The 18375-nt window shown below is 37.8% G+C and overlaps 1 protein-coding gene across 1 annotated transcript in view; it reads left to right on the top strand.

The window, feature by feature from the left end:
• Positions 1-441: 441 nt before the first annotated feature.
• The window catches only part of NDUFA9 (NADH:ubiquinone oxidoreductase subunit A9), a 19307-nt gene continuing 1373 nt past the window's right edge, over positions 442-18375 (top strand). Inside the window, exons 1-10 of the mRNA XM_035312279.1 lie at positions 442-597; positions 4357-4527; positions 5309-5406; positions 5596-5687; positions 8646-8787; positions 9238-9340; positions 9873-9940; positions 10088-10164; positions 14109-14204; positions 16164-16230. Of these exons, the coding sequence (XP_035168170.1) occupies positions 540-597; positions 4357-4527; positions 5309-5406; positions 5596-5687; positions 8646-8787; positions 9238-9340; positions 9873-9940; positions 10088-10164; positions 14109-14204; positions 16164-16230 (972 nt within the window). The 5' untranslated portion in view covers positions 442-539. The remainder of the gene's footprint in view (positions 598-4356; positions 4528-5308; positions 5407-5595; positions 5688-8645; positions 8788-9237; positions 9341-9872; positions 9941-10087; positions 10165-14108; positions 14205-16163; positions 16231-18375) is intronic.

Genomic DNA, 18375 nt, shown 5'->3' with positions numbered 1-18375 from the left:
TACAATGTAACAGCCATTTGTAGTCCATACAGACTAGAAAGCAATGGGAGTTTATGGGAAAAATGAGGCTACAATAGCGCAGGTGGCAGATTTAGTGTGCCCTGTGTGTGACTACGATGCAAGATTCACAACAGCACTCGCTTAGGGAGAAAATATTTCAGTGCAATGCTGAGGTGTAAGGAGGAGCTGGGAACTGTAAGGGTGGTTGACTGTAATCACGTCATAGTTTAATCCACATTGAAGGCTAATATAAGGAGGCCAGGTAACTGAAGGTGTAACTAATTGTTACTGAGAATGTTTTACAACCGGCCGGCTCAGCGGCGACCCACGTTACTGCGGTTTAGCTGTTGCCCTGGCTCATTACAACCCCCCCCCCCCCCCCCCCCCCCCCCGGCCCTGCCCCCCTGACAGAGCCCCGCGCATGTTCATAGGGCACAGTGCCCGCGCAGCCATTCACACCCTCCCCCGCCCCCCAGCGCGCGGCGCTTGGCCCTGCCCGCCCGCCGTCCGCCGCGGGGGGTTGTGGGCTGAGCACCAAGATGGCGGCGGCGGTGCTGTGCCCTCGGTTGCCCCGCGGCCTCTGGCTGCCAAGGGCAGGTGAGTGTGGCTGGGCTGCCGGCCCCTCTGCGCCCTGCCCGGCCCGGGCGGCGGCTGCCGGTTCCTTCCCCCGCCTGTTGGGGGGTGTCTGAGCGCTGCTTCTCCTGCGGCCCTCGGCAGCGGGGCGGTGTCGGGCAGCACCTGGCATTCGTGGCACAAACGAGGGGGTTTCGGCCCCCACACCCCGTTTTGTCTTCTTGCTGGGGTTGTCAACACCTCAGCAGGTGAAATGCTGTTCTGAAAGTTAATGGTTTGGGTTCTTTTTATGTTTTGTTAGGTAACTCTGTGTCACCTAACATGCCAAGGTGCCTGGGTTATGTTTAACATTTAAATGCGGGCCTTTGGCACCGAAATGGAACCGATTTAGTGGCATGGGTTCACCGTGTGCTCCTCTGTTGTGAAACGCGGGAGGTGGCAATTCAGTGGGTGGTAGAGGTGCGGAAGGGGTTTAACATGCTTTTAATTGCACTTAATTGGGACTTCTCAAGAGAAATATGGTTGTGGTTTACTGTTGATATTTATTTAATTCAAAACAATACTCAAACTGCTTCAGATAAAGATTGTAAAAATAAGCTTTTAGTGCTATATGGATTTTGCTTAGCGAAGAAGATGGCATCCTGCCCATCTAGGGCAAGAACTTTTCATCAAATCTGGGTTACATATGAGCATAGGACAGAAAGCTTTAAGTAGTGCTGTTTAGTCTGGAAGTATTAACGTGGGTTGTGAAAGCTGTACGGGTTTCTTAAGTTATGTTGTCCGCAATTTACTAGGGGTTGCATTTTGGCAGGGCTGCACACCATACAGAAGGTCCTTTACTTTTTACTGTTTGTGAATCTAGTCTGAGGATCTCCCTAGTTTGTTTGGTTTGAGTCTCATGGATATCCGTAAAACGTTTTTTTTTTTTTTTTGGGTAATGTAGAAGTAATTGGGCGTGTGGCCATAAATTATGATACATTGTGATGTCCTGAATAATTATGGAACAAGAGAAGGGGTACACTGCTAAAGAGCTTACAGTGTAAGGCAAGTACCAACAGGTGTGTATACACAAGTGGGGGAATACAAGACAATTAGGGGATATTATTCACAAACGTGACAGTATCACGAGGAGCCTGTCATTAAGTATTTTTGCAGAAATAACAGCAAAGAACCCATAAAAACCTTGGAAGATGCAGAAATTTTTCATATTATCTTTCTTTTCCTTCTTACATGGGTAGAATTATTTAATAATATTTTGTTTGAAAGGTACTAATAGTAGACTATTGGGTTTAGGTTTTATGTTTTAAGGACTAAAATGTGCCTGTTGAACCATAGCAGAGAGAGTGTTGGTTAATTTTGTGAGTAGGATATTGTGTTCTTTTTTTTTTTCCCCTCAAACCTTTGGAAAGATGAATGTATGTGAACAGAGTATTGAGAAGGACAGTTGGTCATCAAGCTTTATATTTTTCCATCTCAGCATGCTATGCAACTTTTTGGAATTAAAGGAATCTGGTTTTGAAGAACCTGATCATTTATGCTATAGGTTTGGTTTTCCTAAAAATAAGTACTAAACAAAAAATAAATAAAAATTATTGGAACACTACAAGAATGAAAGCGACATGTTCATCCAACTGTCTGCCTCAGTATTATCTTTTATACTTGCACTTGTACTGGACTTAGCTGATCTCCAATTCCAGCCACCTGTTACATTACATACAGGCTTTATTCTGTACAGAGTATTTCGTACACACTTCTGTTTACCTATGCAGATTTACTTAGTTGTTTTTTAAAAGAATTAAAAAACAAAAGCCCCCTCCCCAAGTATCCCAAGTATTTTTGAGCATAAAAATGTGGGTAAGTTTTTAGGCTGAGAGTTCAGTTATTACCATTGGAAAAACAGAATAACTTTATAACATAACACTTTAAAAATTAGTGACACAGTATTTTATACAGCTTTTCTTAATGTATCAAGGAACCAATATAGGCTGCATATTTGTGTATTTTGTGCCAGATAACATTGTAATGACAGCTTGGTAATTTGTTTATGATTTATGTTTTCTGTGTTGGAAATTCACTGAAATTACTGCCTTCACCTTTAGTGTACTTCTCCAGAAGTGAACACACAGAGGGCAGTGTTGAATTAGCTGTATGATGGAAAAAGTAGAGAGTGAAGATAAGTGGAGAATATGGCAGTGATGAATTGGTATGTTTCTTAGAATTCAATTTGAGATATTGCAAAGTTTAATATGAATCTACTGTATCACATTAAAAACCTGAAATGCAATAGTATATCTGCTACTTTGAGCCAGGTACCATGCTGTTTAAGTGTTCCTGAGATTGGGCCTTTTTTGTGTAGGAGAGTTGTTTTTTTGAGAAGTCATGAACTTGAAGTTTATGTAGGTAATACATTATCTTGTCCTGTTTCTATTGGCCAGTTGGAGTAAAGTTTATAAGCATATTAGATTAATTTGATATGTCCAAATGAATGCTTGTGCTTTATTTGTGTGTCAAACTGCCTCTCAGGACAAAGTTGTTGATGTTTGTGGCATCTTTATTTTTTTCCAATTTGTACAGTAGAGGGGGGGATAGAAAAACTTTTGGGCACAGGTCTTGATGGATTTTTTGCAGGTCTTGAGCACTGAAGTCTTGCTGGATTTTCTGGTTTGAATGTTATCATCTGACCCAATAAAATATAATTCACCTCCAAGCGTACCTCGTACTTTTTATCTTCTTAACATTGTGGCTGCAGCATCAGTGCCACTGTCTCAACTGGCAGTACCTAACTATATCTGATTACAATCAGCTCCTTCAGTGTACAAGTGGGATTTTTAAAAATCTCCTAATCATCTGATTCTGGTATCAAATACTAGTCTTACTGTTTTTACTGTGGTTCTTATTGCCTAGTTTTATGTGGGGAAGATGAAACCCATAAAGTGCTTGTGGTCATGATTTATTAGAAGTTGGAAGGCCAGTTATTGTTTTTCCTCTTTTTTTTTCTTTTCATGGACAGCTGCTACAGTCTGCTCTTGTTAACAGCAGGATGTCTGTGGTGTTCTTACATACTCTGCATTTCATCTGTTCCTTTGTTTTTATGAGCAGGACCATGTAGGTAGCACCACACACTTCTAATTTCAAAAATCTCTTAAGAGTAGATTCCTTGTTCCTTTTGGCTAACCTGATTGGAGAGAATAAATGTATGTCCTCTCTGAACTTCCTCTTTGAGGTATCTTGTCAATTTATGTCAATATTCTAGTGATGTCCTGTTTCTGTGGTTTCAACTCTTCGTAGCTCCTTGAGGAAAGGAACATCTTTGAGTCAATATCCTGAGCTTGATGTCTTTGTCTCACAAGTCTCAGGTCTAGGAGCAGAATGTGGATGTACTCAGGAGGAACCTGCCTGTAGCAGGTAGTATTTATTTGCTTAACCTCTGTGTCTTACCTCATACATCAAATACTGGTGCTAGCCAGTTAAGGTTTACTTGCTGTATAGGAACCGATAGCCTTAGTCTGCTCCTTCTGTTTCTTAGTTTGGACTTCAATTTTTATCCACACCTCACTCATGCTCCTTGTCCTCTGACCTATCCAGATGTCTCTGAAATATCTTGGCATGGGAAACCTCTCTAACAGAGAAAGAGGGGAAAAAAAAACAAAAACAAAAACAAAAACAAAAAAAACTGAAGAAACTAAACAAAGTAGGTCTGTAACGAGAAAAAGTATTTTTAACTATGTTGATACTGATAAATTTTAGCTTGTATCACATGCTCTCTCCCATTTTGTGTTGCAGGCCCTGGGATTTCTGCCTTAGCTGCAGCTCCATCTGTGTTGCAGCAGCACTGCCATGTTCATCATGCAGCGATCCCTCATGGAAGAAGTGGACGTTCCTCTGTTAGTGGCATTGTGGCCACTGTCTTTGGGGCTACAGGTTTCCTAGGACGCTATGTTGTCAATCGTTTAGGTAATGTTCTCCAGGAGTACTAATTAAAAGTTTAAGTGCTTAACCAAGCTCCATTTTTTCATTAGGTTACAGATTAATCTCTAGAAGTCTTTAGCTTTTTGGATCTTAAAAATGCAGTAGTGCAAAAGTGTTTTGCATCATTCCTTCGTAGTATTTGGTTTAGTAAAGTGCCAAGATAAGGCAATTAGTAAAAATGGTTTTAATCTAGAAAACATGGAAGCATTTTAAGATTGTTATAGTCTTGAAAACCAGTCATTCTCATTCACATAATGTTTTTCCAGTCTGTTGAACACAGCTCTGAGAAGATGTACGGCATGCATTTGATTCTTCTGATTTTGGCATTGTTAGCACATCACAGTAAATAGCCTGCAGAAGTTTGATTGGAGTTCTTTAGAGCTGTCCTTTCGATTTTGCGTTTTAGAAAATAACTCTTGCTCTTATTTTTCCTTCTCTCCATCCACCTTCTAAAAATGCAAATATCCTTAGGTGTGACACATTTTTACATATTGTACTGTGTTTATAGTATGCACTGTTTTTTGTTTTCTGTCTTACTAGATTATTAGTGCACTCAAGTATTCAAGTACCTACCTGCTTAGAATTGAAATGATGTTCAGCAACTTGTTTCTTTGCTACTTTCAGCTAAGCAGATAGTATTTGAGGTAGTTACGTGTATATGTTGTTCTTTAATGCCAGGGACAAAGAAAAAAATCTGTACGTTCAGAAGTTCATCTACTTAGGTATGTAATAGTTTAAAATAAATGATTTTTTTCTGAATGCTTAGGTCGCATTGGATCTCAAGTAATCATACCCTATCGCTGTGATCAGTATGACCTCATGTATATGCGACCAATGGGTGACCTGGGGCAACTTGTCTTCTTAGTAAGTCTTTTACTTTGGCTTCAGATCAAATATAATACCATTGCTATACAAGGAAGTCTGTTAATCATTCTCAAAGTCAGAACTCTTGCTATTGTTTAGACTGTAAATGGAAATGATGTGAAAGCTTTCTTTGATTATGCCTTTTTATACATTATCTCATCTCTTTCTCATTTGATGCTCTGGTTACAGGAGTGGGACTGTAAGGACAAAGACTCTATCCGAAGAGCCGTGGAACACAGCAATGTGGTCATTAATCTTGTTGGAAAAGAATGGGAAACAAAGTAATTTTTTTTTTCCCCTATATGCATAGATTTGCATCAGGTATTGGATATTGTAGCCGCTTTTTACAGCACATGTACACAGTATGCAGTGACACATTATTTTTGCCTTCTATGAAAAGGCAAAACCGAAATCCTGCATATAAAAGTTCTTCCACTTTAAATGTTTAATGTTTTAAACCCTGTTTATGATCTGCTCTTAAGAAGTAAATTATTTCCTTAATTTGCTAGTGTACAGATTTTGTTCTGTTTGAGAGTTAAATTTACTGCTTTCGTACACCTTACTGATGTTTGGTAGGTCCCGTTCTGTATCTCGTGGAGGCTTTCTGGTTTCTGTGGACTCGTATTTACTTTGTTAAAGAAGTGGGCTTTCATCCTGTCTCTTTGTGCTAATGATGGATTGTAGCCTACTATAATAAGCTACGATCAAGGTTTTCATATTCTCTGGTAAATGTTAATGAACAGGAATAGCTATGGAGAGTCCCTATTATGATTAATAACAATTCTTTGACATTTTGGCATAGATGCTTTTAGCTACATAAGCATTTTTGGTGATAATTTTTTAAATAGCTCCTTTTTGAAATCCATTTTAAAAAAAGTCACATACTTCAGGTTAAAAATGCCCATAATAGCCTGCTTGTGTGTTTTGTTGGTGGCTCTTTTTTTTGCATGTGTGCAATTTTCCAACTTTATTTAAAGCCTTGTTACTGCAGAACTGCCAGACAAAAGCTCGTTAACTGAGTGGTTTGCCTTTTTACATAATCTTGCTATCATGGCAGACAGAATCAAATGTAGATCTTGGTTTCACATATACTTAAAAGCCTAATGCTTCTGTTGAATTGTTTTTGGTTGATAGCCACTTGTTGGTGTTGTCCTAAGTTCTACAATCATTTTTCCTAAAATAATGTGTCTCTTGGCAAGCACCTATTTCATCTGCTTCTTGTCTGGTCAAGTATTATACATAACTTCTGGGAGACTCTTTGATTTTGCATTCAAACTCTTAGAGGTGCTTTTTTTTTTTTTTTTCCTGATAGCCACTTAGCTCCTTATCCCACTCTTGGAGTCTATAACAGTTTAGTTGGGGAAAAATAACTAACTTAACTTTGTGCATCTGACAAGGTTTTTTGGTTCTTTTTTTTGTCTTCTTCAGACTTTGGGGGTATAGGTAAAAACATACAAAAACAACCTGTCAAGACTATTACGTGTTGTTACTAAGCTATGAACATGAAAGTTGAAACTCTTATTGCTGTTAGAACGGAAGCAATTTCTTCATAATGTGGGAGCAAAGGAAGAAAAAGCCAGTACAGTTGGCCAATGGACAGTGTAATCTCCATTTACCATTCAGATTTGTTCTTTCTCCCTCAACATTTCTGGACTCATAAAAAGTATGATTTATGTAAAGGAGAGTTCCTTTTTTAGTGAAAGTAAGTGAAACAATGACAAGAGTTTCATTCTAGTTTAAAAAAAAAACAATCAAAACCAAATCAAAGAATCTTGTCACTCTGGTCAGTTTCAGCAGTGTCAAAAGCAGAGGAGTCTCAGTACACCTTAAGGACTTACGAGTGTTCCAAAATTTGCTACTGTGTTGCTCAGAAGTCCTTAGGTGTTTTTTATCTACAATTTTGATAGCAATGGTGGTGCTGGAACCCTGTGATAAAATTCTGTGGGCTGTTAAACACGAGGTCACGCTAATCATTGTAATCATCCCAAAGTCTGTGAGAAACATGAGCAGGAAAAAAAAAAAGATTAAGATTAGAAATGGAGATTGGGGTGGGAAGGGAGGAGGGAGAAGTAAAGCCTGACATTAAATGCTTTCTTCCTTGCCTTGTATTAATATACAGTATGATCTGTGTATACTGTGTTGTTTGAAAACTCCATAGTTACAGGAGGGATGTTGGTCATTCTTGTGTGTTTCTAAAATCTATTTTTGTGAGTAGAACAGGAGTAATGGTTCCCAGGATCAGATTAGCTATTGAAGGGTCAAAAATAACTTCTTATTTTTAAGGCTTTCGTTAGACTCCAGTGGGACCTGAAGAGCTGTGAGAGTAGATAAGGATAGAGGGAGAGGCATTTGGGAGAGGCATTCTGAGTAACAAAAATGTTTGTTACTCAGAATCAAATGGAAAAGATGGAGTGGGGTGCTTACAAGGACAATATTAAGACATGAGAAGCCAATTCACTTTCTTTCAGTCTTGGAATAGTTGGAAGGAATTTTGGGATTGTTGCCAGGCTATAGTGTCAGTTCTGCTTGGAGACTGAGCTTCTGTATTGTTCTTGATCAGATGCCAAACTAGATTACAGTTGAACCCCGCTATTTTTTTTTTTTTTCCTGCACACTTCCTCTGGAAGTCCCCTTACAGATGCTATGGAATAGTTGTAACTGTTCTGTCAATGTAAAATTTTCCATTTGGATAAGCACCCTTAAGTTCTTTGGTCTGTTTTTTTCCACTTTTCCAATGCCTAGCATCTGTCCTAACTTAGGCTACATTAAAAAGGAACACAAAAATTCTGAGTAATTAAGTGCATCAAATCAAGTCATTTTTTGAACAGGTGTTGTAAAAAGACAACTTTGCTCAGATTTTGCGTTTCTTTTTTTTTCTTTTCTTTTTTTCTTTTTTTTTCTTTTTTTTTTTTTTTTTTTTCTTTTTTTTTTTATACAAAAATACTGTTTTGACTTGGGAAGGATTTTCTACTTGTCACAGATGAGTGGGCAAGATAATTTTTCATACTGATTTGATCTTACCTGATGAAGAAGGCAGTACTATTGCTGTAATCAAAGCTCACTGTTGCATTTCACTTGTTCTTATTATGAGAAGAATATATCACAAACTTAAACTTTCTAATGAGGAGTGTTGATAGATTTTTGAAATATATGCAAGTAATATGTAATGATTGCTATTGGTTGGTAGGCAACCACTGTTGGTCACTCTTAAATTAAAATTTGTCTTTGGCTTGTTTTAGAAACTTCAGTTTTGAAGATGAATTCGTAAATATTCCTAAAAGTATTGCCCAGATAACGAGGGAAGCTGGTGTGGAAACACTCGTTCATATCTCTCACCTGAATGCTAGCATGAAGAGTTCTTCCAAGTATCTGAGGAATAAAGTAAGTCTAGAATAATTTTGGATATATTTTCAGAAAGCCTACTTCTGTCTTTTTTTTCCCCAAATGAGTCTGTTTGAAGGAAATCACTGTACGAAATCACTCTTCTATGGAATTTTGTCTTCATCTGAGGAATCTTTATGTTACTGTGCTTATTGGGGCTAGAAATCCTCCTAAGTTTTTCATGTACTTTGAAGGGAAATAGATATTGTATTCCTGAAAAGTATACCTTTCTTCTGTCCTTGAGTATCTTTGCATCTACAATTACTGTTGTTAGGAAGGAGTTTGGTGGTTTGCGATCTGATATCATGCTTTGCGTCTAAGGCTGACCTAGCAAATGCAAGTAAGTAGATGATTCCAAAATGAATTCTGCAAAAACAGTTCTGAAAAGTGTCATCTTTTGGTCTATCTGGAATGGGTCTAATTCATATGATCATTTTAATTGAATGACAGGCCGTTGGAGAGAAAGCAGTGAGGGAAGAATTTCCAGATGCTATAATTATGAGGCCCGCTGAGATGTTTGGGAGGGAGGACCGATTTCTCAATCATTATGCGAGTATGTATTCTTGAAATAATAAAACTGTGTCCAGTATGTATACATATTTGTAGAGAACAGAGGGAAAATGCGTTTTACTTTTGAGAAGAGGAGAGTTGATTTTCTTTAATCAGAAATTTACTATTTTACTTTATTGAAGATGCATAACAGAAAAATAATATTTTTTCATTTTGTGGTGAAAAGGTAGATCCTGAATTCTTCCTTAATCTAACGAGACTGCTGTTTGATTTTATATGCTACTACTTTTTTTTACTTAGATTGTCCTGACAGTCTAGACAGCAGAGAATAGAAGCTGTTTCTGGCTTGCAAGGTTGAGATATCTCTGAACCACTTTAGGTGGACAGCAAGCATAGCCTTCCCATGGTTGTTGTTAAGAAAATTGAATGTGGGTGGTAATTATTTCAATTTTTTAAATCTTTTTCTTTTTTCAGAAGAGATCCACACTCGGTGTTGTGCAACATGTATTGGTTATTTGCCTGTTGAAAGGATTCACAGATTTTATTCTCAAGTTATGTTTGTTTCTCTCCATCAGACATGCGCTGGTTTGGTGGTGTGCCTCTTATTTCGATGGGCAAAAAAACAGCGAAGCAACCAGTATATGTAAGTTTTCCTAAAAGCAAGACAATCCCAATTCCTGTGTATCTTTTTTTTATTTTCCTTTCTCCCCATAAATCACTCTTGAAGAAGAGAGTGTACATGCATTCATGTTTTCTGTTGGTAATTATCTGTTATTACTGTTTCTCACAGGTGGTTGATGTAGCAAAGGCAATTATTAACGCAATTAAGGATCCTGACGCTAAAGGAAAAACATACGCCTTGGCTGGGTAGGTTACTTTTCTGATTCTAATTATCTGAAGTACTTCTTTTTGGTGTCATTTTTTGGCATGCTGCACAGTACACTTAATTTCTCCATCCATGCACACAGTTTGAGCTGCAATAAATTCCACCTCCTTTTTGGGAGGAAAAATGACTCAAGCTGTTGTTGTGAGTACTCTGAAAATCCTAGTTTGGGCCCCATTGCATTTAATGTTACGTATGTGCGCACAAAAAAATAACCCAGTCTTTCTAAAATATACCAGACAAAACAGCTTTAGAGAAAATGCTGCTAAAACTATGTGGAAATCACCTTGAATAAGAATGGATAAAGCCAGTAGATCCCTTGGAATATTTATTTACAAAAGCTCCAAGTCAGAATAGGTCATTAGCAATAAGGAAAGATGACCTGCTAAATGCCAAGGTAATGGGTCCATGTTTCAGTATGTGGCACTGAAATCAGTTATACGGTTATTCCTGAAAACGTACTGGATTTTGCAAAAGCCATATCTGAGATTTTATTGTCCTTTCCGTACTCATTTTGTGATGCTGTTACAAGAATAACAAGCTGTCACTGTAGAGCAGGGATTATTACTGGTTTATCTTTCACTGTTGTGATGTAGCTGAGCTATTGAGGAAGATGCTGTTCTAGTAGCCAGGTTAGGTGTGCAGTATGCTGATGTTCTTGAAAAGGCAGCAGCTTTTTTTTTTTTTTTTTTTTTTTTAAATCAGGCTGAAGAACCTCTGTTTAAAAACTAGCAAAATAATTTTCAGCTTCACCCCTGTCTCAGCAGAAGTAACTACTTCAATGGCAGGAGAAACTGAGAACTGCACACTAAATAGAACAATATTTGCAACCAAATGCAAGGGCAGTTGGCTAAACTTTGTATTCTTGCAGTTTCAAAGTCTCATTTTTTTCGCAATTTGGAGAAGGCCAGGAGTTCAACACCTAGGTTTCAGAGGCAGGAATTCAAGCAAGGATGCCAGGCTGTTGCTGGAAGGAATACAGAGTTTCAGGCACCTAACAGTGACTGAAAAGCTTTTGAATAAGTGGTAATCTAAACTGAAGACTCAAGTCAGTGTTGGAAAACCAAAGGAACTGTGCAACATAATCCTTGGCTAAAGCTGTGTGAAACACTTTTTTTTACCTTTTTTTTTTTTTTTCTAAGGGAGTTAATGGTTTGAGTTTAAAATATTAATTCTGTAAAAGAATGCTTTTCCCTCTCCTCATATGTGGTGGAATAGAGTTTCAACTAAAGCACCTGGTGGTAGCATTGATACTCCTGAAAAACTGAAGGTTTTGTATGTTTTCTCTCTGTTCCATTCTTCTCTGATGTCATTGGTTTTGCTTCATCCGTTTATTCAATCTTCTGTCTTGGATGCTAACAGATTGCTGTCTGCTGGTTTTGTGGTTGGTGTAATGACACTTGTATGTAACTTTTTTCTTGGGATAGTTACATTGTTAATGTTTGGTAACTTATAAAGGAACAAAAGTATTAGTCTTTATTTTCACATTTTATTATATAGAGCTACCTTATGCATATCTGTGGATTTTAACTATCACATTGAAGTAAATTTGGCTTATTTTACTAGCTTTGTATAGGTATTAGGATGTTTAAGTATAAAGGCAAAAAACTTGGTGTCTGGTACTCCTTCTGTGTAACTTCATAAGTCCAGATCTTTATCAGACTATATAATTCAGCCACCTGGATGAAGTCAACAAGGAGTTTGGAGTATAGAATTCATTTGAATTCTCCCAAATATGCTGACCTACCTTTAAGGTATATCCATTAGATTGTTTTGCCCTAATTTGCCTTTAGAAACTATAGTAGTAGTAATTTAGCATTTTTCTCTTTTCTAACATCTAACAACAAATTTTGTTTGCTTATTTGCATTTCTGTTCTCTCCAAAGAACATTGCAGGCTATTGAGCCTGAGCTATTGAAGGCTCAGTTTTCATTCATACAACTTCAAACATTGGTATCTTTGAGATATTTGGTTTATCAAAGTGAAATTGATGGTTTTTTGTATTGTAGCCAAGGGTTTCTGGAATTTTACATAGTCTTACTCTTCATTTATGTGGGATTTTAGATTCCTGCAGTAATTCATTGTCAGATGAAAAGCTACAGAGTCTTATTTTTAGGATGATTCTACCTGTGAGGGAGTTAGTCTCTAGGTTGTCGTTTCACTGAGGTCTCTGCCTTATCTGAAAAATACAACAAAACATTAGGAGACTCACACTTTGGATTGTTCATTGTTTCTTTGAATCATGATCTGCAGCATATAATTTTGAAGGCTGAAACACAAAATGACACATCAGAGCTTAGTAGTGTGCTCTAGTGTGTAGTCACGAAGATTTTTCAAAATGTTGTAGAATACCAGCAAGTTGCCTTGAAAGCCAAGGTAGATAATTGTTTCAGTCCAAGACATCTAGAAAAATGGAGTATTTAAATGACAAGGTGAAGTCTGAACAAGAAAAATATAATAAGAACTCCCAGTGGTATGTGTTTCTCTTAAACGTCTGCAGTGTACAAGAGCCTGACTGCTTCCATCCCTCCATTTTGAGAGGGTGAATGCATTCTTTTAGGGAATTTACCTTGGTTTCTTCCTATTGTTCTCAAACAGAACAGGATGTTCTTAGTCTCTCAAAGGCAAGTGAATTAGTTTCCTTGCAGCCATTTGCTACCTAAGAAACCTTTATTAATTTTAGTGTTTGCTTTCTAGCTTTTTGGTTTTCTTGTATTACAAAGTGTTAACTGGGATTCTACAGATTCAGTCCTATCCCAGTGCTTAGTGTATTGTAATCAGAATCTGAGTCACTTGTTACATGGAGGAGGTGCATTAAGAGTGTGATTTAGAAGCGCACAGAATATGTTTTATTCAGTATGATTATGGTGGGCTAGCTTAGTCCTGCAACCAGATATCCGTACATCTGGCCACTTACTTCTGCTCAACAGGACAAAGGGAGAAAATAAAATGAAAAACCTTGTGGGTTGAGATATAGACAGGGAGACAGCTTACTCAGTTACTGTCATAAGCAAAACAGATTTTACTTGCGGAAAATTAATTTATTGCCAATTAAAATAGATTTTGGCATTGTAAAATAAAGACAATACAAACAAAAGAAACTACACCACATCTCCCCATCTACCCTTTTCCCTGGTTCATCTTAACTCCTGACTCCTCTGTTGCGTCTCCCTGAGTGGTGCAGAGGGTTAGGGAATGTCATATGGGGTCAGTCCATAGCAGCTCCTTTCTCCCATTCCTTCATCTTCACATTTTTCTCCTCCTTCACGATGGTCTTCACCATGGGCTGTAGAAGAATCTCTGCTTCAGTTCCTAGAGCTGCCACCACCTCTGACACTGGTGTTCTCTCTGCTGTTTCAGACATACTTCTTCCTTTCACTGCTCAAACTTGTGTTTGTGCTTGGGACTGCCCTGACCCAGATGCAGGACCTTGTTCCTTGTTGAATCTCTTGAGGTTCACACAGGCCCATCTCTCAAGTCTGTCAAGGTCCCTCTTTAATATGTTTTCAGAGGCACCAACTTGGCTGATAGTCTTATCTGTGACCTACAGTGGGTCTGTTAGAGATGAGTGTCTGGGTATGGGCAACGCCTGAACTCTTTCCACAGAGGCCACTTCAGCATCTCCCCTGCTGCCAACACCTTTGTAGGGTCACCTAAAACAATTTTGTAATTTATGATGTGTACTGTTACCATTACTGACATCTGGTTATATGTTTTTCTAACTTAATCCGCTTATTTCAAACAGTATAGAATTGTAAGAACCAAAATTTTTTCACTTCTTGTGAGGTAACTGACAAACCTGACAGAATATAGTGAAGATTATAGGCCCTTGGTAGGCTTGGTGTGTGTGTGGCTTTCTAATTTTTCTCTTACTGCAAACGTTTAAGTACACCTGATTTAACTATAATGTTTATTGCTTTTTTTTTCAGACCTAATCGCTACCTTCTTCATGACCTGGTAGAATATGTATATGCAGTTTCCTTTCGAACCTTTTTTCCATATCCACTTCCACGTCCTCTGTATCAGTAAGTGGAACCCTTCCTTCACTAAGAGGTTTTCAAGCAGCATAGAAGTTTAAATAACTATTGCATTGGTCATTTACTATTAGTACTGTTAATTGCTATTGAATGTTGTAGGATTGTAGAAACTGGCTTTCCCCAAGTATGTATTTGTTAATTTTGAGTCCTCTGCTCAGGCACAGGCCTGCCCTTGATGAGATACTGAATAAAAAGTGGAGTTGTAGTAAACTTAACTATTTATTCCAGAGTTATTGAATGGCCTTGCTTTTTCTGAGCCAAGAATTAGTAAAAGGTCCAAAGTGGAGACACTCAGTAGCAAACTGAACGAACTTGTCATAGTACCACAGGGAAAAACTGTACGCTGCTGACCATAGGCCCTGACAGATGTTTTGTGCAGCAGCTACTGTCAGCTGTCCTTCCAGTCTGTTGAGCACTGCTACACTGGCAATAGAGTTGAGATGTGGATGTCTATGGGTATTGATTTGACTTTCTAGTTCAGCCCTTGGTATTAATTTCAACTTGTGATGGAGGTAAGTATGTGTTGAGTTGTTGGCCTGGGAATTTAAGCAGTGCATTTGAGCACAGTTGGTTTTTTTTTTCAATATGAGAAAAGTAACATCTTTTAGAAGATAGTAATAAAAAGGAAAATAGTGAAAGAAAGCTGTAGCATCACTTCAGTTGACTACAGTGGATCAGTTGTAAAGGTTCTGCTTGCATGCACTGAACAACCTGTGTAGCTGTATGTTTTGTTCCTTTCGAGCACTCAGGAGAGAAGCTGATCTGCAGAATCATAACTACAGAGTAATAGTGCATGAAAAAGTTTAGTCCTTAAGGTATAATTGGGCATCCTTTTGAAGAGCTACCTGAAACGCGAAATTTCATTTCAGAGTATAGTCCTCTGCTCGGTAAATGTGTCAGTGTTTGGGTGCTGATCCTCCTCCATTTTAGTGCAATACAAGCTAAATAGCTAAAAAGAAGTCACCAGTCTAGAAGCCTTTTATCAATCTACTAATGAACTATTAGGTTCATGTAGCAGGTGATGAATAATTCTAGAACAACATCTTCAACTGTTGTATCTATTTCTGAATTGTCTGTAGAGTGCTCTAGTTAACATGGCTTGGATGACATAGAGAAGCTTGTTAAAAAGTAACTACGCAGGTGTGTATTATTCTTATTAGCTCACATTAGCTGCAGTCCATGTCATATATTTTTCTTTATGGGCTAAACTAAGTGGTATTTCATATCTTTGAGAAAAGAACATGTCTGTAAGGCAGATAAGCCTAGTTCTGTTTATGTGTAATAACCTTATATTATCCTAGTCTGCCAGCTGAGTGTTTCAGTAAGAGGTTCTACCTTGGAATACTGTTGGTCCCCAATCACCGAGCAAGAACTATGGTATTTTTTTCTCTGCCAGATTCACTTGCTTTCAAGGGAAACTTGATTTCAGGAAACTGCAAATACACTAATACTCATCCTTTTTATAGACGTAGATTGTTCCAAATTCAGTCATCTTGTTTATATGGCTGTTAAATCATTTAGTTGTCAGCAAGCATGTTTTCCCATGGAGGCATTGAATCAAACTTTGTGACTAATTGGATTACTGCCTAAGCTATTAGGGAGAAGAGTTTGGAGGAAAGGCAGAGGAAGGACTGAACCCTCTGGTGTGTAGCGAATTGGATGTGTTTACTTTCTCCAGCTACTAACAACACTCAGTTTTACTTCTAGATATCTACTCTTCCATCCCCTTATGAAGTAGAAAAGTAGAAGGTTGAATAATTCAGTAGCAAACAGTTAAACCAGAAACACAGCTAAGAAGTTGTTTGCCGGCATGTTCATTGCGTTAATGATTTGGTAGCTTTGCACAAGCAGCACAGATGATAAAGTGTGTAATATTCTTCCTAGTTATTTTTTTTTCTGTGTATCTGCATAATGACTATAATTTTGCAACACTTTTTCTGATTACAGTTTAGTTGCAAGATTCTTTGAGCTCAGTCCATTTGAACCGTGGTTAACGCGAGACAAAGTAGACCGAGTAAGTGAAGGACAACTTCCAATTTTTTCTTGGGGAATGTTTGTATTTGTAACTTCCACTTGTAATTCTATGTTCAAGGAGTGCTGAAATGTGTGTACATCATGTGATACAGTATTTCAGTCAGTTCACTAGCTAGAGTTTGATTATGAATTAACTTCAGACTGCTTGAATGGTGTACAACAATTTAACACTTGTAGTCTTACAAAGGTTAAGTAAGAGATACAGAGACACTAACTGGATTTTTTTAAAGGTATCATTAGGATGTCATTTTTCTGCTAGTATTGGTGGAGGAAGAATAGTTAACGTTTTTCTTTAAATAGGTTTAAGAAAGTGGTCCTTTACCCTTTGCCTTGGCAAAGGGTTATATAATTAGTAGTAGTAACATGGTAATGTGGTGAAAGGTGAATGCCCAACATTCGTATGTGTTAAGTGATCAGGGCTGCATGCATTATCTCCTGTCTTCTCTGCCCAGCAAACACTATTAAAAATTAGGTAACTAGTGAGTTTATGTTCCTATAGCTGCATTAAAATCACTTATGCCACCCAGACAGTGTCATTTTTTAAAAACTCAAGTTGAACTACATTGAATACAGACAAAATTCTTGCTTAGTATTTGAATGCATTTCTAGTGGAGGTGTTGAAACTTTGTGTTCATTCTTAAGTTCTCAGAGTATTAAAATACCTAATTCTCAGAGTATGTGAATAGGGTTGGACAAAAAGCTTGACAATAGCCTATTATGACCTGATAGTACACTGTCTCTAAAATTCTGGGACAACCAAGAATCTGGGAGAGCTAGGTCTTATCCTTAGAGCTGCTTATTGAATAGCTGTCAGGAATTAACTTCTCTGTTTGTATTTCTCCATCTGTAAAATAAACAGTAATTTTCTATTCCTGATGGAAATTAATTGTGGAAAAACATGGACAGTATATATAATAGAGAAATTAAGTTTATTCATGGTATAGATAAAAGCTTTTTTCCACTTTCCAAACCACTACCACATTCCCCATGTTAGATGGAGTTCACATTGTAGTTCTATTAACCATATTAACCCAGGAGATAGACATACTACCTCATGAAAACTTTAATTCTAGCTGCCTTCATAGTTCATATTTAGATTTTTGTGAAATAAGTCTGTACCAGTTGACTAAAAATACTGCAGTTCAGCTGTAGTATGGGTAGTATAAAAGTTTTTTTGGTGTCTCCTGTGTCTGATTGTTCCCCTCTTTTCCAGCTTTTCATCTGTAAGCAATCTGTACACAAAGTTAGATAATTGATTGACTTAGACCTTTTAAGAAATAGCACTGTAAGAGAAATCCCACTTTTCTAAGGTACAGGTTGTTCGTGTTGAAAGTAAGTTAATAGAATTAAATATTTGTCCTATATATTTGTCCCTGTTCTAACAATAAGCAGAGAAAAGCAGATACTAAAGACAATAATTCAACATGCATTTTCTTGACAAAGCAGTATGTATGCTTGCAGTTCAAATATACCTTTACCTACAAATTTGGCCTAATTTCATGGTTTCAGTTCAGTAATCTTACTGCTATGTAGACCTGATGGAGAGAAATAAAAAACCTTTCTGCATATCTCAGTTATTTACTCCTGAATCTAAGTCTGAAGTCTGAAGGATTTATTTATTTTTTGCCAGAGGTGCAGAGCATCTGTATCTTCTAGTTAAGGACAGTGGGTACTTAATACAATGTATAATTAGGCCATAGTTTTGTAGGGCCATCTTGAGTCTTCATCCTCCAGAGAAAAAAAACGTGCCAAAATTATAGTTGATGAGCAGGGACGGACACATAGGTGGCAGAGTCCACGTTTCTTTAAATAGTTCTTCAGATCTACTACAAGATGTGGGAATGTATTGTAATGAAGGGGAAATAACCTTTTATCAACAGCCTCAAAACTGCAGTTGAATCTCTGAAGAGCTGTCATGTAGAACATTGTTTTGAGACAAATTAAAATGTTTCTAGTACTAGAGATTTATGCCAGTATGTATTTAGAAAAGAAAAAAGGTAACCTCAGGCGTGAATACACAATACGTCTTTCGCATGTTAAAAATTGCATTGGGTGTTAATGCTGTTCTTTCTGTTAATCCTGGGGGGGGCGGGGGGGGGGCGGGGGGGGGGGGGGGGGGGGGGGG

Source organism: Oxyura jamaicensis, chromosome 1 (assembly GCF_011077185.1).
Source record: "Oxyura jamaicensis isolate SHBP4307 breed ruddy duck chromosome 1, BPBGC_Ojam_1.0, whole genome shotgun sequence".
Classification (NCBI taxonomy): Eukaryota; Metazoa; Chordata; class Aves; order Anseriformes; family Anatidae; genus Oxyura; species Oxyura jamaicensis.
Note: the sequence above shows the minus strand (reverse complement) of the source record. Positions and strands in the feature narration are given on the sequence as shown.